Source organism: Ursus americanus, chromosome 12 (genome assembly GCF_024610735.1).
Source record: "Ursus americanus isolate L20-20 chromosome 12, mUrsAme1.1.p, whole genome shotgun sequence".
NCBI lineage: Eukaryota > Metazoa > Chordata > Mammalia > Carnivora > Ursidae > Ursus > Ursus americanus.
Window position 1 is genome coordinate 64,951,574 of NC_142138.1, and position 22,303 is coordinate 64,973,876.

The 22,303-nt window shown below is 37.6% G+C and overlaps 1 protein-coding gene across 1 annotated transcript in view; it reads right to left on the reverse strand.

Moving 5' to 3' along the window:
• The window catches only part of GDAP2 (ganglioside induced differentiation associated protein 2), a 76,023-nt gene that overhangs the window by 38,807 nt on the left and 14,913 nt on the right, over window positions 1–22,303 (reverse strand). Inside the window, exons 4-8 of the mRNA XM_045801402.2 lie at window positions 18,492–18,645; window positions 18,001–18,089; window positions 12,680–12,756; window positions 11,020–11,179; window positions 7,101–7,257 (exon numbers count right to left, since the gene is read on the reverse strand). Coding sequence (XP_045657358.1) covers window positions 7,101–7,257; window positions 11,020–11,179; window positions 12,680–12,756; window positions 18,001–18,089; window positions 18,492–18,645 — 637 coding nt within the window. The remainder of the gene's footprint in view (window positions 1–7,100; window positions 7,258–11,019; window positions 11,180–12,679; window positions 12,757–18,000; window positions 18,090–18,491; window positions 18,646–22,303) is intronic.

A 22,303-nucleotide genomic window follows, 5' to 3' on the forward strand; every position in this document is an offset into this window, starting at 1 on the left:
GATACCACATTTCTCTCCTCTGCAAGACCCTAAGCTCCCTGAGGGCTGGGGTTGTATGTCTTTTGCATGTCACTTTATTATGTTTTCAGCATGACACTTGGTACGTTGGTAAGGGCTCAATAAATAATAATGAATGAGATAAATTTTATTGTGGGATATGACTTAAGAGTTGTAGGCAATTGGTCTTAAGCTGACCAAGGGACACTAGTGAAAAAATTACTGTAAAAATAATTTTAAGCGTTTTAAAAGTTCTATCTTTGAAAAAGAATACTGCCTCCTAATTTTTGTAAGTAAGCCAACTTCTTCCTTATGATATACTCAAATCAGTGTCACAGATGGATAGAAAACCTAGAAATATTAAAAAGAATTAGACAACATGCCTAATTTTTTCAGATGAATTACCACACAGAGATAATGATGTGGCAAGGCAATGCCATGAGAGCAATGATCTGACCCAATGCAGCCAATCTATGGGACTTTTAGTTTTGTTACTGATGGAATAACTGAAAGCTTTCAAAAAGATGTTGCTAACTAAAGACCTACTTCCTTAGAAATTAAAACAAAAATTATCATTTGCTCAACTTGATCAACTAACATAATTAACAGAAAACCAGACTCATTATATCTAAATAAAGCTAGAAAAAATAAGAGAAATAAATTAAAAAAATTTCCACAGCCTTCAATCTTAAACATTTAGCACATGGCAGAGTATGCAACAGATGACTCATAGCTCAGTTATATCATATAAACCCCTACAAGGAGCCATCAATTTTCAAACTTTTTGGTCTCCGGACCCTTTTATGTTTATGTCAATTATATCTATCAATATTTACCATATTAGAAATAAAAACACGAATTTTAGAAATAATTATTTGTAACTCTAAAAACAACAGAAAGTTTAATGTGAACATAAATAACTTTTTATGATAAAATCTGTGTTTAGGGAGAAGAGTTAACACTCTTCAATGTTTTTCCAAATCTCCTTAAGTTCTGGTGGATTCTCACATCTGCTTCTGCATTTAATCTACTACAATGTCACATGGTAAGTAGCTTCTGGAAAACTCCACCAAACACTGTGAGAATCAGAAGGAAAAGGGTAAATATGTCTGAGTAGCATTATAAAACTAGTTTTGGTCTCATAGTCTCCTTGAAAGGGTCTCTGGTTCCTTCCACACTTTTGAGCTGCTATTCTGAAGTATTCTGCAGATAGCTATGAGACAACACCTCATCTTTAATCATCAGAGGCACTGGAGACTTATATGGGAAATCTGAAAACCTTTTGATTCAGACGTAGCTTATCACTCAAGAGAATTGTGTGAGAGACACCTAGCCTGTTTCTTGGTTCAGGCTTTGGGAGCTACAGGATGTGCTCTTCTGTCAGCCAGCAACTACCTGCTGACTACCTATGCACACAGCCTGACCACGTTCAGAACACACCCCTGACATCTGAAGGCCATGTGGCTCACTCATGAATTTCAAAACAGATGGACTACCTCATTTATCTGGGTATATTTCAGTACCTAGAATATTATCTTGTACAGAGTATATAGCCAATGTTTCCTGAACTGAATGGAAACTATCGACTGTGTAACCAATATGAATCTCAAGATCAAGGCCCTCTACCAATAAGGACAGTGCTTTCCATGTTGCATTCATATTCCTTCCTAGAACCTATCCCTTTGCTTAGGACTCCTTTCCAGAAAGGAATGAATAGATTTATTTTAATTCTGGCTTGAACTAGTCATTATTAAGTGAAACAAATTTCCTCATTAAAGAGAGAAAGAGACAAAGACAAGTCTCCAGGCTAAACACAAACTTCAAAATTTCCAGATTATCTATACCACTTATGAAGAAATGAAAAAGGTATGAGGGGTGTGTGTATGTGTAAGAAAGAGAAAGAGAGAGAGACTAGATTGGCTGATTTGAGAAAAGTGGTAACAGTGCAGTTCTTTGTATATGAATACAAAAAATCTCTAGTCCTTTGCCAACTTGTCTGAAGTTGGTTTGTGTAAGTGGGCTAATGAAGGTGGTAGAGAAGGGAGATATGCCACAACAGCCACTCTGGGCAAGCCAGTCTAGGGGATCACTTACCCCCTGTAAAGTAAAGGAGACAGACAAGATCAGTGATTTGGAGCACAAAAGAATCACCTAAGAAACTAGATTTCTGATCAGGAAGTTTGGTGTGGGGCATACACATTTTTAGCAAGCAGCTCTGGTAATTCCAATGCTTACAGACTGGGTACTCCACTTTGAATAACCATGTTAGATGATCACCAAAACTCCTTTCAACTATAAGGTACCACAGACCAGTGGTTTTCGAAGTGCGGTCCACAGTCCTGACACTTTTTCAGGGGGGTTGCAAGATCAAAACTGTTTTGAGTTTCACAATCATACTGAAACATCATTTGCCTTTTTCACTATTTGACATTTGCCCTGACAGTGCAAAAGCACTGTTAAGTAGACTACTGGTGCCTTAGAATGAATCGAGGTGGAGGAACCAGATCGCACTAGCAGTCATTGTGTTCTTCATTGCCAAAATTCTCACAGAAAAAAAAAAAAAGAAAGAAAGAAAGAAAGAAAAAGAAAAAAGCCAGTTTTATTTAAAAATATATTTGATAAGGAGGTAAAAATTATTAATTTTATTAAATCAACCCCTGGAACACATCTTTTTAAGATTAACGTATCATAAAATGGGAAGAACACATAAAGTACTTCTGCATACCAAAGTATGAGGTTGTCTTGAAGAAAGGCACTGTATGACTTGTAAGCTAAACTCACTGCTTTTTTTCATGGAACACTGTTTCTCTTCAAATAATGACTGGCAGACGAACTGTGGTTATTCAACATGAGTATCTGGCAGATGTTTTCTCAAAACTGAATAAAGTGACCCTGTCATTTCAAGAAAAACAGCCAACGGCATCTCTTGCCAGTGATAAAATTTGACCTTTAAAATATACATATATATATATTTGTACATATATATATATATATATGTATATTTTGGAAAATCTGTATCCATCCCCAGAAGCTTACAGTTCCTAATACTTAAAGACTTTTCTCTTGAGATCAGTGGCAATATTAACAAATGTATTTTTTTGATATTGTGTAATGAAATGTATCAATATTTAGGAGATCTGAATAATTCACTGAATCAGTATTTTCCAAAAGACAATGCATCATGTTATAAATTCATGCTGTAAATTCCTATTGTAAAATTCATTCAAAGAGCAGGATAGAATAAACATTTTAATATAATAGAACATAAAAATTCATGGATATGCTTTGAGATTCCATATTACACCTGAACTTTAAGGAACTACCACTTATCGAGTTATGTTGTAATATCAAAGAATATCATAAGTTATTTGAAAAGGCTATTAACATACTCTTCCCCTTTCCAATTATATATGTGAGTGAGGTTAGATTTTCTTTATATACTTCACCCAAGATAACTTATTCCAACACTTTGAATGATGGTATGAGAATCCAGCTGTCTTCTATTAAGCCATTTAAACATTTGCAAAAATGTAAAACAGTGCCGTATCTTCTCACACATTTTTTAAAACAGTTATTTATCAAAAAAAACATGATGGGTTCTTTTTAAATAAATTAATAAATAATTTCTCATATGATTAATATTGGTAGGTACAAACCATGTAAACAAAAGCTCTCTGGAGTTCTCAACAATTTTTAAGAATACAAAGGGAATCTGAGACCAAATCATTTGAGAACCACTGCCTTCAACTAAAAAAAGGTACCCAGACCTAGCAGTGCATGAATCACAATGTGAAAAAGTTTCAAAATATATACAGATGCCAAAGTCCCAGTCATGTGAGGGAGAGCCCCCTCATGTATTTAAGAAAAATGTTTGCCAGATGATTCTTACACATGCCAAGTTTAGAAACCACTGAAACTATCATTTGATTGTGACTGCCTTTGGAAAAGCTATTCATTGCTGTCCCCTAGTGGTAAATTTGCTTTCATTTCTAAAAATAAAATCAGAATAAAATGAAGACCAGAAACTCACCCAGACACAACATTCTAATTCTGTAAGGAACTCCAGAGGTCATCCAGTGCACTGTCAGTTTATGGATGGAGACTTAAAACAACCACACATCACTGCAATATACTGTGATAAATGCTATGCTATGCTTTGGTTAAGTACAGGGCATGAAAAAAAAAATACAGGAAGAGGCATCTATTCCAGACTTTTCTTCCATCTATTCTGGCATATCTCCAGGGAGATAAATTTCCAGAGGCAATTACTTTGAAGCTGAAACCCAGAGAATGGGCAGGAATTAAAGGATGAGGGTAATCCAGTCAAAAGGGATGGCAAGCACCAAAGCTAAAAGGTAAAACAGACCATGATTTGCTCAGTACTGAGGAGAATAGCAGTGACCAATTTTAAGAGCTTGCTAAATACCAAGTGCTCACATCACAACAACCCTATGAGATGCTAACCTATCAATCAACCCTGTAAGGTAAAGCTGATATGAACTGTTTAAAGTTTATCATTTTTCTTTCCTTTAAAAGCTTTTGAAAAGCAGGTAGCTTTCCAAGAACTGTTAATCCTTGGAAAAACTTACTCAGAAATACATAAGCTGCTTTCCTTTATTCTTTAAAAAGGACTTATTCAAAATTGCTTTAGGAAACACCATAAGATACCTAGGAATAAACCTAACCAAAGAGGCAAAGGATCTGTACTCTGAAAACTATAGAACACTCATGAAAGAAATTGAGGAAGACACAAAGAAATGGAAAAACATTCTATGCTCATGGATTGGAAGAACAAATACTATTAAAATGTCTATGCTACCCAGAGCAATCTATACATTCAATGCAATCCTTATCAAAATACCTTCAACACTTTTCATAGAGCTGAAACAAATAATCCTAAAATTTGTATGGAACCAGAAAAGACCCCAAATAGAGGAATGTTGGAAAAGAAAACCAAAGCTGGTGGCATCACAATGCCAGACTTGAAGCTCTATTACAAAGCTGTAATCATCAAGACAGTATGTTACCGGCACAAAAACAGACACATAGATCAATGGAATAGAATAGAAAACAGAGAACCCAGAAACGGACCCTCTATGGTCAACTAAACTTTGACAAAGCAGGAAAGAATATCCAATGGAAAAAGACAGTCTCTTCAACAAACGGTGTTGGGAAAATTGGACAGCCACATGCAGAAGAATGAAACTGGACCACTGTCTTACATCATACACAAAAACATGCTCAAATGGATGAAATGTGAGACAGGAATCCACCAAAATCCTAGAGGAGAACACAGGCAGCAAACTCCCTGACCCCGGCTGCAGCGACTTCTTGCTAGACACATCTCCAAGGGCAAGGGAAAAAGCAAAAATTAATTATTGGGACTTCATCAAGATAAAAAGCTTTTGCATAGCGGAGGAAACAGTCCACAAAACCAAAAGACAACCTACAAAGTGGGAGAAGATATTTGCAAATGTCTTATCAGATAAAGGGCTAGTATTCAGCATCTATAAAGAACTTATCAAATTCAACACCCAAAGAACAAATAATCCAATCAAGACATGGGCCGAAGACACGAACAGACATTTCGCCAAAGAAGACATTCAAATGGCCAACAGACCCATGAAAAAAAATGCTCAACATCATTTGGCATCAGGGAAATACAAATCAAAAACCACAATGAGATACCACCTCAGACTAGTCAGAATGGCTAAAAGGAACAAGTCAGGAAACAACAGATGTTGATGAGGATGCGGAGAAAGGGGAACCCTCTTACACTGTTGGTGGGAATGCAAGCTGGTGCAGCCACTCTGGAAAACAGTAGCTACCTCAAAAAGTTGAAAATAGAGCTACCCTATGACCCAGCAATTGCACTACTAGGTATTTACCCCAAAGATACAAATGTAGTGATCCAAAGGGGCACCTGCACCCCAATGTTTATAGCAGCAATGTTTACAATAGCCAAACTATGGAAAGAACCCAGATGTCCATTGACAGATGAATGGATAAAGAAAATGTGGTATATTTATACAATGGAATATTACTCAGTTATCCAAAAAAAAAAAAAAAAAAAAAAATCTTGGGGCACCTTGGTGGCTCAGGCAGTTAAGCATCTGCCTTTACCTCAGGTCATGATCCCAGGGTCCTGGGATCGAGCCCCACATTGGGCTCCCTGCTCAGTGGGGAGCCTGCTTCTCCCTTTCCTGTTCTCCCTGCTCGTGCTCTCTGTCAAATAAATAAAATCTTAAAAAAAAAAAAAAAACAAAAAAAAACTTGCCATTTGCAACAATGTGGATGGAAGTAGGTATAATGCTAAGCAAAATAAGTGAATCAGAAAAAGACAATTATCATAATTATGATTTCACTCAAATGTGGAATTTAAGAAACAGAACAGAGGAGTACAGGGGAAGAGAGGGAAAAATAAGACAAAATCAGAGAGGGAGACAAACCATAAGAGACTCTTAATCATAGGAAACAAAGTGAGAGTTGCTGGAGGGCAGAAGGGGGAGATGGGGTAACAGTGTGATGGACGTTAAGGAGGGCACAGGATATAATGAGCACTGGGTATTATATAAAACTGATGAATCACTGACCTCTACCTCTGAAACTAATATACTATATGTTAATTAATTGAATTTAAATTAAAAAAGAAAAAAGAAAACACCAGAAAGAAATGGAATGGCTTTATAAGGTCCTTGGGATAAATCTGAGAAACAAAGTGCTTTTAAATTTAACAAAACTGAAGATTATGCTTTAATTACAAATACAGTAAAGTAAAAACTTTGTAACTCTGCCTTTCCCTTTCCCTGTTTCTACTTTTAGAACCTAACTTCACCCAGAAGCACTAAAATTACAGCAGGAAGATTAGGAGCTCTGAAATCAAGTGTGCATCTGAATACTGGCTTCACCACATATTAACTGTAACCACTGATAAAATTAATTATGAATTTCTGCATCTACAAAATGGGGATGGTATCTTCCTCACTGGATTGTCATGAAGAATAGATGAGAATACATTATATGTAGATCATTTAGCAGATGTAGGCTCCTTGCTTATTTCTCATGTCCTTCTAGGTCTATCAGTCCAAAGGGATTTGCCTTACTTTCTTTGATGCTGCTTCTGCAGGGCTGCCTCTGATAACTGTCCCTGAAGGATCAGTCTTCTTTGCTTGTCAATATCTCCTTCCATTCGAGCAAAAGCATGAGAGCCGATGAAAGAGAGGTCAACTCCCAAGCCTTCAGCCTCCTCTTCTTGGTTGTCTGTAACAAAAATACTATCAACAGAGAGCTTATAGCAGAACTTGACAGTAAATGCTACAGACTGTGAATGCTGCAATAGGGATGACTGTGACATAATCAAAAAACTGGGGTTGAGGGTATTTTTTTGAGAATCAAACTGAAATCACATTTAGGCATCTGAAGAACTGATATAACACAAGAAACCACCTGTCCCCGTGTGACAGAAGTTTTAGGAATACATGAAATCAAATCAAGGTGACCTGGGTGTAACCTTAGGAAGGAAAGAGCAGAATGTAATGATAAGTCAAAAGACAGAATTAATTACACTGTATGTAGGTTTAAAGAAGGGCTACAGCACTGCACCTAACAAAAGAGAAATATGAAGAACACATGTTTGGGGTCATTTATCCAGAATTACGTAAGGAGGGAGCACATGATAAATTGACACAAGAACTGGGAGTCTCTTATTGAGGAAGACATAAAAAGATGGAAAGATATTCCATGCTCATGGATCGGAAGAATTAACATAGTTAAAATGTCCATGCTACCCAGGGCAATCTACACTTTCAATGCTATCCCGATCAAAATACCAAGGACATTTTTCAAAGAACTGGAACAAACAGTCCTTAAATTTGTATGGAAACAGAAAAGGCCCCGAATCTTCAAGGAACTGTTGAAAAGGAAAAACAAAGCTGGGGGCATCACAATGCCGGATTTCGAGCTGTACTACAAAGCTGTGATCACAAAGACAGCATGGTACTGGCACAAAAACAGACACATAGACCAATGGAACAGAATAGAGAGCCCAGAAATGGACCCTCGGCTCTTTGGCCAACTAATATTTGATTAAGCAGGAAAAAACATCTGGTGGGAAAAAGACAGTCTCTTCAATAAATGGTGCTGGGAAAATTGGACAGCTACATGCAAGAGAATGAAACTTGACCACTATCTCACACCGTACACAAAAATAAACTCCAAATGGATGAAAGACCTCGAGGTGAGACAGGAATCCATCAAAATTCTAGAGGAGAACATAGGCAACAACCTCTACGACATCGGCCAAAGCAACCTTTTTCATGACACATCCCCAAAGGCAAGAGAAACAAAAGATAAAATGAATTTATGGGACTTCATCAAGATTAAAAGTTTCTGCACATCCAAGGAAACAGTCAGAAAAACTAAGAGGCAGCCCACGGAATGGGAGAATATATTTGCAAATGACACTACAGATAAAGGACTGGTATCCAAGATCTACAAAGAACTTCTCAAACTCAATACACGAGAAACAAATAAACAAATCAAAAAATGGGCAGAAGATATGAACAGACACTTTTCCAATGAAGACATACAAATGGCTAACAGACACATGAAAAAATGTTCAAAATCATTAGCCATCAAGGAAATTCAAATCAAAACCACACTGAGATACCACCTTACGCCAGTTAGAATGGCAAAAATAGACAAGGCAAGAAACAACAATTGTTGGAGAGGATGTGGAGAAAGGGGATCCCTCCTACATTGTTGGTGGGAATGCAAGTTGGTACAGCCACTCTGGAAAACAGTGTGGAGGTCCCTTAAAAAGTTAAAAATTGAGCTACCCTATGATCCAGCCATTGCACTACTGGGTGTTTACCCCAAAGATACAGACGTAGTGAAGAGAAGGGCCATATGCACCCCAATGTTCATAGCAGCAATGTCCACAATAACTAAATTGTGGAAGGAGCCGAGATGCCCTTCAACAGATGACTGGATTAAGAAGTTGTGGTCCATATATACAATGCAATATTACTCAGCTATCAGAAAGAACGAGTTCTCAACATTTGCTACAACATGGACGGCACTGGAGGAGATAATGCTAAGTGAAATAAGTCAAGCAGAGAAGACAACTATCATATGATTTCTCTCATCTATGGAACATAAGAACTAGGATGATCGGTAGGGGAAGAAAGGGATAAAGAAAGGGGGGGTAATCAGAAGGGGGAATGAAACATGAGAGACTATGGACTATGAGAAACAAACTGAGGACTTCAGAGGGGAGGGGGGTGGGGGAATGGGATAGACCGGTGATGGGTAGTAAGGAGGGCACGTACTGCATGGTGCACTGGGTGTTATACACAACTAATGAATCATCGAGCCTTACATCGGAAAACGGGGATGTACTGTATGGTGACTAACATAATAAAAAATCATTAAAAAAAAAAAAAAAAAAAGAACTGGGAGTCTCTTTGTCAGAAAACTCTCAATGGCAAATGGCTGGACCAGGAGTGCAGGGTAGGATCCACATTCACTAAGATATGTTTTTATTCTAATTTAGCATCCTGGTTTTCTACACTGGTCATGCCTATGTAATTATCTGACCCATAAGAGTTCTAGTTTCACTACAAATTAATAAATCAACTTTCTAATTTATCCAGATGATCATTTTATGTTTGGTTAGAAGTCAGTACTTTGGGAATGGGTCATCTTTTAGTGTGTTCCCCACTGCCTTACTAGCTTTGTTAAAAAACATTTTTTTTTTTATTTAAAGAGAGAAAAACAAATGCCTTGGACCATGGGGAGCTTCCCATGGCAATGCCACTACTTGAAACCCAGTCAGGTGGGCCATCCACCGGGGACTTCCTCACATCTACTTCACTGCTCCTCAAACTGTGATAGGCCAACGGCTGAGAAGAGTCTGCTTTTATGAAAAAGTACCCATGAACAAGTCAAGTAAAGCTGATTTTACATCTATTTTAGCAGACTGAACATTCTAATTGAAAATATTTATGAATACTAGGGCTTACATCTATGAGGTAATTAAGCAATCTTTGAAAATGGCAGACACAAGGAACTCTTTGGCTAATTAGTTAGCCTAATCTGCTGCCCAGCATTATGATCTCCAATTGGGTTGGCAATTGTTACACCTTGTCATACAAAATGCATTTATGCATTTAGGAAACACTGTATTCTACAGTGGTGGTCATGATCATGAGGATTTCCGAAAAACTCTGGGCATACCGTAAAGTACACGGGTAGCCCTCCAGCAAAGCTTGGTTCAGACATTTCCACTTACAATTCCCTCCATTTGATTTAATGCTGTGTACTGGTAATAAAAAGCAGATGAACAGCCTTCAACAGATTTTAATTTGATGCTCATTTAAAAGTGTTCACAGTAGGAATCTCATAGATTCATAAGCTGCTGAATTTTCAGATCGAGTTCTGACACTGAAGCTTGTGAGGCAAGTCTCCACACAAGGGAGTAATGACCTTAACCATGTGCCCATGAAGATCAATATAAGCTGTCATATTGCACAGATTCAGAAAAGCTCCCACCCTACCATGCTCTACCATTGCTTCAATCTACATAAGAATATAACCTAAAGAAACAAAACAGTGGTAATGGTATTCTTGTTTTAGTATTTAATGTTAGGTCTGGCTTCTGGATGGTATTGTTAAAGCTGCTGAAAATTTTAGATGATTATGTACTTGATTACTGTCTCAACAGGGTCCTGCATACAATCATAGACTTCACAAGCGTGCAAATGTTGTTATATCCACCTCTGGATCTCTACTGCCTAACAGATTTGATGTTGTGTGTGTGTGTGTGTGTGTGTGTGTGTGTGTGTGTGTGTGTGTGAATACATATATTTTAACTTAAAAGACTAAACGTTAACAAGAATAAGACTCTAAAAACATCTAAGTTGGTCTTGAACTTAATGTCACACCCACAGAGAGCTCCCCGAAGGTAGACTGTGTTTTATCGGACCCTGATAAAAGAGGGAAATTAAGAAAAGCAGAACTCACCCTCCGGGGCACCAGGTTTTTCACTTATTCTAATCTGTCGTTCAGGTACCACAGGCTCCCCTTCTGCATTTCCAATATCTGCAGGTAGGTATGGCAATGATCGATATTCCTCCTTCAGTGACCTTGGGAAGTACAGAGGTAGCAGCTTTTGGTAAGTAGCCTGTGTCAGAAAAGCAAGACATTCTGTGAAAAATAATGAAGTAATGAAGCACGCGAGCTTAGTGCTGTTCCTGACACTGTGAAGACAGCTTCCATCAAGAATAAAAACCTTACTACTACTTCTTTTTTTTCAAGTTAGTCACCATACAGTAAAGTTTTTTTGATGTAAAGTTTTTGATGTAAAGTTCCATGATTCATTACTTGCGTATAACACCCAGTGCACCGTGCAATACGTGCCCTCCTTACTACACATCACCTTACTACTTCTAAGCTCAGCTAGATGCTATCTGGGACCCTCAAGCAGTTCTTATGTTAAAGGTCAGGATATTGTCAGGTGGTCAAGTTAAAAGTGACCCCCATCCTGGCAACATCAGGTCACCAAAGCTGGAATGCATAAGTCCTGCTGCTCCTGTCCTATTGTCAATTGCCCCTCCCTTGGAATATCTTACTTATTTTTTACGATGATTTCAAGTTTATCACCTCCCATGGGAAGCTTTCCTAACCCTGTTCAGGCTGGAGTTATGTGTTCCTATCCATTCCATACCTCCATTAATGCACTTATCATAATTATCCTAACTTATCTGAATTGTCTGTCCCTACCAACAGACAATGGATTCTTTGAGGACAACGACCCTCATTAGTTGACTGGTATATTCCCAGAATCTAGTGTAATAAACCTGGATGCTATAGACACTCAATAAAAGACCACTGAATGAATAGGTAAACAAGAAGAGATAGCAAACAAGCGTATGTGCCTCATTTTAGCAATTTCAAAGGTATTTATATATCATGTATACAGCTATTAATACCATGAATGGATATTTCACATGTGTTAACTCATTCTTCACTAAACTCCCGTGATATAAGTATTATTAATACTCCTTTTTTATCAAAGCACAGAGAGGTTAAATAACTTGCCCAAGGACACAAAAATGCAAAATAATACAAGCTGAACTGGACAGAGCATCCTAAAACTAAATAAAATTTAAAAAGGGTTAAAAAAAAAAGAACTAGTTTTCTAAAATGGCTCTAAATTAAATTGAAACATACTAAACCTAACTACAGACAACATAACAAAACAAAACATAAACCTCACAACTTAATCAATGCTAGTCACTAGGCTAGGCTGTCATGTTTCTAGGTAAGGTAGACCCAAAGCTTTTCCAGCACAGCAATTTTCCAGTTACACTGCCCAGAAACCCAGTACTTGGATTATAAGGTGATGTCTCGAGATGTTTTAAGAGCTAATACAGGGAGCAAATCAGAACAACTCCACCTTAGTAAGATTTCACTAAGTGAAAACAGTTTAGCAGTAAAAACATGATCAAAATGCTCCTTCTTGACTTGTTTGTAGTCTCTAATATGTGTTCTTTTCAACAAAAGATGGTATGCCCCAATGCCAAATACACACACAGGTATCTGCTGGCAATTCAGTAATGATGAGACAAAGGCAAACAAATAAAAATAAGATTTAAACAATGCAACGTAATTAGCAAAATACCTCTTCTAGTTCAGAGACAGCAAATACTACTTTTTCAATGGTCTCCCCGTGAATTTCTAGAAATCTCCTTACAGTGCCTAAGGAAAGAAATAGAAGAAATTATTCAATAAATAAGAAAACTCTTCAACGTTTTATTTTTATAATGGATCACTCCTCATTTCAGTCAGTTCTCTGCTCAATGACACCTCATCAGTGAAGCCTGCCCAGAGTACCATATTAAAAAATCCTTCTCTGATTTGCTTTCCTCCAGACCAAATATTATAGACATTTTGTGGAGTTTCTTGTTTTTTTTTAAGATTTATTTATTTGAGAGAGACAGACCGCCAGCGAGAGAGAGAACTCAAGCAGGGGGAGTGGGAGAGGAAGAAGCAGGCTCCCAGCGGTGGAGCCTGATGAGGGGCTCGGCCCCGGAACGCCAGGATCATGCCCTGAGCCGAAGGCAGACGCTTAAAGACTGCACCACCCAGGCGCCCCATCTTGTTAATTTTATATCTTCTTTGCCCTCCCTGCCCCATCCACTAGAACCAAAGTACCTCAACAGCAAGAGCTTTATTTTATTTACTGCTTTATTGCCAGCTTCTAGAACAGTGCCTGGCCATAGAAGATGCTGATTCCAGACAATTCTTCCTTATCCAGTATATTTTTATTCCCTGGGGCCTCTCTCTCTGACCATCTATTTAGTTACAGTATTCAATGACCTACCCAGCATTGCATCCCTGTCAAAATCCCATCGACCAAAGGTGAATTATTTTTTTAATTTCTGTGTTATCCTGATTCTTCCCTATCAATATCCTATCAGTGAAACCTAATGGCCTTTTCTCAGTGCTTACCTCACTAGAGATTTCTCTAGCTTTAGTTTTACGTGCCCATGCCCTAACTTTTAAAAATATTGTCCCCCGTGGTTCTGCCTTCCACATTTATTTTCTTGATATATATATCAAGAAATATATATATATGTGTATATATATATGCATATATAAAAAAATGTATATTCTCTTTAGCTCACCGATTTGCTGGCTTAGCACCAATGTAAATACTGACATTCTCAAATATTTATATTCTGTTTTCTAAATAAAAGAGCTGAATTTCCTACTGCCTACTGGGCATATCTGCACAGATAACCCAGAGACCTCAAACTCCGGAGGTCCAAAACTGACCTCCATCTTTCCCCCCAAAATCTGTTCCTCTACCTATGTTCTTTATCACATAGCAACATCAAATCACTCATCCAAGCTCAAATCCTGAATTTTTTAACACTTTTTTCACCTCTTCCTCCAATCTGAATTTTCAATGGGTTATCATGTCCTTTAAATTCTACTGCTATTTCTAACATCCATTCTGTCTCTCTTTCAGTTGTTCTCAGGATCTTAATGCTCATGAAGCCTTCAGCAATAAGCTTTTAATTGTTTTCTTGTTTCTCTCTTTTCCAGGTCTATATATTCACTGTTGCCTAAGTTACCTTCCTTCCCTTGTCACCTTCCTTACTAAATAATTCTGAGGCTCTGCACTGCTTGGAGGTTAGGATCTAAGTCCGCAGCATGGTTTGCCACAACTGGACCTCAACTCTCCACCCCTCCAACCCTGCCCTTTGGTCCTATTTCCCATTATTCCTCCCACAGACCTTACTTTCAGCAAACTGGCTTCTTCGCTGTACTCAGAACATTCCACTTAACTTTTATGCTACCCTGCCTCTGCTTGCATGGTTACCTTTGACTACAATATCATTCATTCACCATGATCTTCTATTAGTGAACTCCTACTCATTTTTCAAGACCAAGTCCAAGGCCATCTGGTTTGTACAGAACTCCACCCTTCCTTGTGTTCTTCCTATAACCTGAACGGCCCTCCATTTGTGAACTTCTCATTGCATTTTACAGCTAGACTGTGAGCTTTCTGAAGCCCAAGTATATCTTACATTAATATCTTACAATTAATATTACCAGAACCTAGCACATCTTAAGATATGGCAAACAACTGTTCAAAAATAATTAGTAGCTAAAGTAACATTTTATGGGTCTGGTTATCTACATATTGCCTACTTTGTTTACTACTGTATCTCGAGAATCTAACAGCGCAGACCCATTTGTTGAATGACTAAATTATTTAGAATTCTCCCTCTGTTAGGTGACAAATTTTTCATTTCTCTCTCTATTCTGCTTTAACGATTTTCTAAAACTGAATTTTCAGAAAGGGATTTTCTCTATTTTGACACCAAGGTTTTTTCTTTTTTTTTAAGATTTTATTTAGAGAGAGAGAGTGTGTGTGTGCATGTGCGAGCAGGGGGAGGAACAAAGAGGGACAAGAAGACTCTGCACTGAGTGCAGAGCCCAAAGTGGAGCCCGATCCCACGACCCTGAGCTGAAACCAAGAGTCATTTGCTTAAGGGACTGAGCCATCCAGGCGCCCTGACACCAAGTTTTAATTAATGTTCAAATATAGTGGTTTCCCAGCACATAACTGTAGGATTCCCACTGGAAGACAAAATACAATACCAGATAGTAACCAAACTGAATTCCCTCAGAATTCATTAAGAAAATTAATTCTGCAAAAAGGAGAAAAGAAAGAGTGAAGTCATGGCTATAAGACTTTAGTACCAACTGCCAATCCAAACACTTTCTTTCAGAGTTTCATCTGTGCACTATTCTTTGCAACCAACCAGGATGTCATATACCAAACTTTTAGTGAAAACCCTTTAACTGGGGAGAAGGACATGTGGGGGCTTTAAAATTCCCAACATGGAACCACAATAAGAACAAACAGTGCCATCTTTTTTCTCACCACTGTATTCTCTTCTATATAGCACAGGGCTTTCCACACAATCACTCAGAATTTTGCTGAATTAATAGATAACCTGATAAATTTATTTCAATGCAGAGGTCTCTTTAGGCTTCTAATGGAGAACTGAACTGTACATGAACCAAGAAAAAAAAGACAGTCTTGATACATCTATCAAGAGGATATTACTTAGGTTTCAAATGAAATAAATTTTGGTAATAGTTTAATAACTAGGAAAGAGTTTGGTACTAAGGATTTAGAGTTACATTTATTAGATTTGTTCTTGGCCCATATATGGTGCAAAAGTATACAAGCCATTGATTTCCCAAATGCTCAGAAAGTATGTGAGTAAAGGCCACAACTGTTTACATATGTGTATTTTTTTTTAATAAGATGCTACAGTTTTGCTATTATATTTAAGGTGCAATAAGTCAAACAGGCCTTATAAAATATAAGTTGACATGTCTATCTTTACATTTTCCATTTCATTTGTGCTAATTCAATTCTTAGAAATTGCTTCATCAAATATGGCCACTGTTGATTTTCACCTGCTCTTACTACAATTACTGCTCAAAGTTGACACCTCTAGAGTAAATTGAGTGATTTATCAAGTGATTTAGCTGGGGCCACAAAGCTGGTAAGACTGGTAGAACTGAGATCAAAAACCAGTCTTCTGAACTCCTTTTTCAGAGCCTTTTCTATAAAATGTTGCTGCCTCTTTAAATTCTGACCTATATAATTACTTTAATAAGAAACAGAGACATAAAAAAAGACTTAGCTCAATGTAAATGATGGTGGGGCAAGGACTAAGGAATCAGAGAATGTTGAGACCTGACAAGAGCTCTGCCAGGAAGAATTATACAAAGGCAGGAACTTCGCTTTGGTAAGGCACCATTCAGAATACATGCAGAGTGGTGATAACATAGTAGTTTCCTACTGAACTAGCTCTAACCTCAAGCATAACTGGATTGTCTAGTATAACACACAAGTTACTAGACTTGGGAGTCAGGAGTCTGCATAACCTTGAGAACATGATAAATTTCTGAGCCTCTTTATTTGTAAAATGGACACCTAAAACACAGAGCTATTGAGGAAACAAAATGGAACTTGTTTATGCCTTTTTAAAATACGTATTTCTTAAGCAAGTATCATATGTAAAGCATTCTTGACATATGGAAGCACTGGAAATGCAAAGATGAAAAGATTTCTACTCCTCAAGAAGCTCAGTCTAATATATATATAAAGCATAACTACAAAATATATAAATTTACTATAAATCCCTTGAGCAGTAAGATCTTAAGTCTTAAAAGTAGCTAATTATTAAGTAAGATTATTTATGTCCTCGCCCTAAATTCTAGGCTGTAAAATAACAGGCTAATAATAATTTTATACATTGGAATATCTTTGTTAATTTTTTGGTGGATATAAGACTTTCAGCTCCTCCTCTTTAAATTCTAGAGATAGAAAGCGTTCTTAAAGATCATCTGGTGTAGTTTTCCTCCTCAATGAGGAATATCTGCAACAGATGTTCATTTAGCTTCTGCATGAACATTCCCAGTGATAGGAAGTTCACTTAAAATACCCTTCCATTGCAGAAAGTCCTATCTCAAGTGGGACCAAGTCTCCTTCCTTGTGACATAGCCTTAGACCTGCCTTCTACCGTTGGAGGTCTTTACAGTCCTTACAAGAATCTATGAGCTTCTTGAAATTGCACACAAATTCCCTCTAGATGTACATTCCTCTGGGGAAAGGGTGCACAGCTTTCTTCCATCAGATGCTCAATGTAATTTACGATGGCTCCCAAAATGGTTCAGAACCACTGCTCTAAAAATATAGCACAGAATAAGTTCACAATGAGACTCCTTTAGATACTCAAAGATGAGAACCATATATGCTTAAACTATGCATGGTCTTCTTTAGGAGAACTACCACTAATGTTCCAAACTGTTTGCTCTCCAGTTTGTCAGTGTCTCATTAGACAGGACACCCAGAGCTACATACAAATATCTAGATGTGGTCTGAACCTACATATAATACAGTGAAATCATGGTTTCTCTCGAGCTAAACATTCTATTTTTATATCACATATATGACATTCTGTCTCATTATGATTGAGCCCAGTCTTTTTTAAACCTCAACGAAAGGATTTATACTCAAATAGCATCTGTGAAAGCTGCTGTTTCAACTGCAAAGTGCTATATAAATATTATATTATGAAACCTGTTTTGACTTCATTGTAACAGCCTGTTATGATTATTCTGAATATTGATTCCAAAACCCAATTCGTTGGCCATACTTCTTGGCTTGGTATCAATTTCCAATTTAATAGGCAAGTCTGTAAGACTTTTTGGAGAAAAGCAGAGAAAACGTCAACCTGAGAAATTAAATTGAGCTCAGCAACTTATCAATACAAAGTTCCCTCCAGGATGTCATGATCTGTTCATCAAGAGATCATTGGCTATAACTACTCAATTTATGTACAGCATCCCAATCCTACTTACAAAGTGCTCAGTCAACATATGCACAGAATCTCCAATGTTACTTACGAAGTGCTATGTGTGTTGCATCCTCTAAAGGATAACCTCGTTTTGCAGAATTGATGACACAGAATCCCACAGAAGACATTGATTGCTCTCTGCGATCAAACAGAAAACACAAACCACCAACATTCATAATACATACATATGTAATTAATTTAAAAATGCAACGCAGATCAACTTCTTTCCCTACCCCCTCAACAAATCTAGTATAACAGTTAATCCAGTTAACTTTTTAATAATTATATCAATATTATACCATTTGGGGGAAATTTACTCCAAGTAAAGACTGAATAAAATGGGAACAGGTTAAATTCTTTAGTCACCTAAATCCACTCCTTTTATCCTGCTAAGTGTGTGAAGATAGTTAATTTTATCTTCAGAGTCCTCTTATATGATTTAAATCCCTCAAAATTGACTTTCACAGCTAGGTTTCATTCTGAAACTGGGGCCTTTAACAATGTATGGTATGCCGCTTCCAGGAAGTGAATAAGCCGTACTTGGCCAGCTGAAGCACGTTTCTGTAGCAGCTGTACAGGGAACTCTCAGCAGCTGTGCGATAGCGGCTCTTGTATTTAGGTCCCACTGTGTGAATGATGAACCGGGCAGCTAGATTAAATCCTTTTGTCAATTTTGCTTCACCTGTCCGGCAACCTGGGAACAATGGAGCATACATAAGTCATGGAGGTGTTAGAAAAAAAAGAAAAAGTCAACAAAACAAGGCATAAAACAGAAAAGTAGTAAGAATTTTGAGAAATTTCAATTAAAAATATGGGTTGAACACAATCATTTATCTCTGTTCCCAAAATGACAGTGAAGCAATACAATAGGTATAAAAAACAGAGACAAAGAGAATGGGAAAGGACATGAAGCAGATAGGCATCATCAAAATTCTGGAAGGCAGAAAGTCAGTGGCCTAGAAATAACTGATTTAGCAAGCAGAGAAACCTAACTGCTCGTAGAAATGGGGTCACCAAAACGAAGCAAGCTGGTTGTACTGAAAGGCAGTGTTGGATTCAAGATAGACTGCTTTGATTCAAATCTTAAGTCTACCACCTTCCTGCTGTGCTACCTGGGCGGGTGCTTGGCCTCTCCATGCCTCAATTTCCTATTTAATGGGAATACTACTAGTACTTAGTTCATGCAAATGAGTTAATGAGTTAATACATGCAAAGCACATACATGCATTATCTATTATTCTTGTTGTTGTTGTTACTATAATAGAACAGTAAAGGCTCAAAAATTGGAGGCCTACGTACTTCTAAAAGCTATAATACAAAGTGGGACTAAAAAGAGGAGGCTGAGTTAAGTTTGCACAGAAACGGTCAAATCTGCAACAACCCTTTCCCCAGCCACCACAGCAAGGTGATGATTTCTTTATCACCATAGCAGCAGGAAGGTTTACTCTCTGGAGATGGTGAACTAGAGTTTCTGGCCTCCAGAAACCCCAGGCATGGCTGAAAAGAGGGTAAAGATTTAGTTAAAGTGTTACACTCAACAGTGATAGCTCTAGCCCTCTGCTCCTAATTGGCTTCTGAAACACAGACGCCCACACTTACACCCCTGAAAGATTCCTTTGCAGGAAACTAAGAGGCCTGTACCAAAGGACTCACAGACTGTGACAACTAAGGCAGGTTCCCCAACAAAACAACAGGGCTCCTCCTCATCCTCTGCTTCTAGATCCACCAAGCAGTAACTTTTGCTCACGCACACAAAGCTTCCCTTCACTTTCTCAGTTCCTCCCTTGTAAATACAACTGACACACTGACACTCAAGGATCACCAGGAAGTGAGCAAAGCCTCTGACCACACGGGGTCAAAGCAATGCTTAAAAAGGAGAGAATGCAACTCCCAATACCATAATTACTACTGTCAGAGAGGTAAGAGAAGATACAGTACCTCTGAAACAAAACTAGAATGTTGTAAGAAAGAAACATTCAGAGCAGGAAAAGGTGCTTATATAATTTATAGCCAAGTGAAAAACATGATAGCAGGAACAAAAAGTTCAATAGATGGGTAAAAGCTAAAGTTGAGGAAATCTTCCAGAAAATAAAAAGCTGGAAAATAAAAGGTAAGACATGAAAACTGGGAGATTAAACAAGGAGGTACGACATCAACAGAATTTCTTCAAAGAGAGAACAGATAATACAGAGGGAAGGAAATTAGGAAAGAAATAAAACAAGAAATTTTCTGGAACTGAAAGATAAGTTTCTAGACCAAGGAGTCCACAGAATACCCAAACCACAGCAAGGCACCTCACTGTGAAATTGAGAACACCCGAAATAAGATGAGATCATAAAGTTTCCAGAAAAAAAACCAGTAACATACAAAAGAATCAGGAATAAGAATAGCATCTGATTTTTCAAGAGCAATAATAAAAACTGGAGCAATGCCTTCAAAAACCTGGAAAACGATTACCAACTTAGATTTCATTTCCAACCAAACTTCCAATTAAGTATGAAGGTAGAAGATCTCAGCAATTTTGCCCCCATCCATTCTCAGGAATCTCCTGGTAGATTTACTCACAAAAATTAAGGAGTACATCACAGAAGAGTAAGGCATGAGAACTAGAAAATGAGGGGATCCAATCCCCTAAATAGAAAAAAGGATTTCTTAGGATGTTAACTGTAAGCAGGCATACAGAACAGTCTAGAGAGGAGAGAGAATGGGGATTCCAGGAGGGGACTTATCAAGAAAAAAATGGAGCTGAAAGATAAACAGAAGTTTTTACTTTATTGAGAGGTTTACAGTTGTTATTTAAAAGTCTGGGGTTGAATCGATAAGTTAATCAATTAGAAAATTAAGTAATCACATCAACAACTTAGAGGAAAATAGTTGTACAAAAAGATCACTAACCAGTTTTGTAATCAGTGGTAAGTAACATTTATTCAGTCACAATGTTAATGCTGAATGTGGATTTAATAAAAATTTGACAGGCCAATTTGGGAACGTGGTGAAGAGGAATAAATGTGAGTATTTTATGTATACGTAAAAGAGGGGAGTGGATGAACAAGAGTTTAATCTTTAATTTCCACAATAAGAAGTCAACAGATAGGAGGAAAATTCAATATAGTAGTTATAACATACATTTGGAAATAGAAGGTAAATAAAATAAGGAACTTGAAGGTTTGAAAGTATATGCCCCTGGAAAACAGGAATCAAGCCAGGGAAGGGAAAGGCAGAGAACTATTGCTTCCCTCTGTACATCTAGACATAAAATTCTTTGACTTTTAAAACCACATATACGTTGGGGCGCCTGGGTGGCTCAGTCGTTAAACGTCTGCCTTCGGCTCAGGGTGTGATCCCAGTGTTCTGGGATCGAGCCCCACATCAGGCTCCTCCACTGGGAGCCTGCTTCTTCCTCTCCCACTGACCCTGCCTGTGTTCCCTCTCTTGCTGGCTGTCATTCTCTGTCAAATAAATAAATGAAATCTTTTAAAAAAATAAATAAATAAAAAATAAAACCACATATACGTTGATCCATGAAAAGCCATAAGCACAAACTGCACTCAAAAAAGAGAAAGGCAGAAAAACCTCATTTGGCACCATTAGAGGCAGCTATTAAACCAATTCTTTAATTTGAAAAATGGTAATTGAAAGAAGTAAGCATTTACCCTGCCCTCTTAAAGAAACTGTAATTCAGAGTAACCACATGTCAGTTATTGAGGAAAGACTCAACTCTACAGGAATGTTAGCTAGTAACCATGGATATAATGACAGGTTTTAAAAAATACTTCACAATCTTAATGAAATTACTGACTCAGACAAGGACTATAAATAGTTGATAAAACCATTATGTGAAAGTGTGACAGAGAACTAGACATTCACAGAGCTTAAATAACCCCATAGTGATTACTTTCCAGTCACGAAGAGTAAAACAACTGTTATAAATAGAAGAATCAAGCTGTCATCACTCTACACCAGAGAGCTATCTTAGTGTCAGTAATGGTCCAGTAGTGGGTCAATCAGATTTTATACATTTTCCAATATGACACATTAAGTACACAATACAACATCACCTATGGAACACTTAAGCCAAACCTGATTCCATTAGATATAACTTCCAGGTTATAGGAGATATATGGTATAATGCAAGAAACCAAATGGCACCTCAGAGTAATGAGATAAATCCAGAAGGCGGGCCATCTTGGAAAACATCTTGGCCTACCTAGTTCACTCAACAAGTCAGTGTCTTAAAAAGGGAACTGAGTTGGATGAAAAAAATTTTTTAAAGGTACAACAATTAGATGTAATGTGTGACCCTGGATTGGATATTGGTTTGGACAAACTAGCTGCAGAGGGCATTTCAGGGT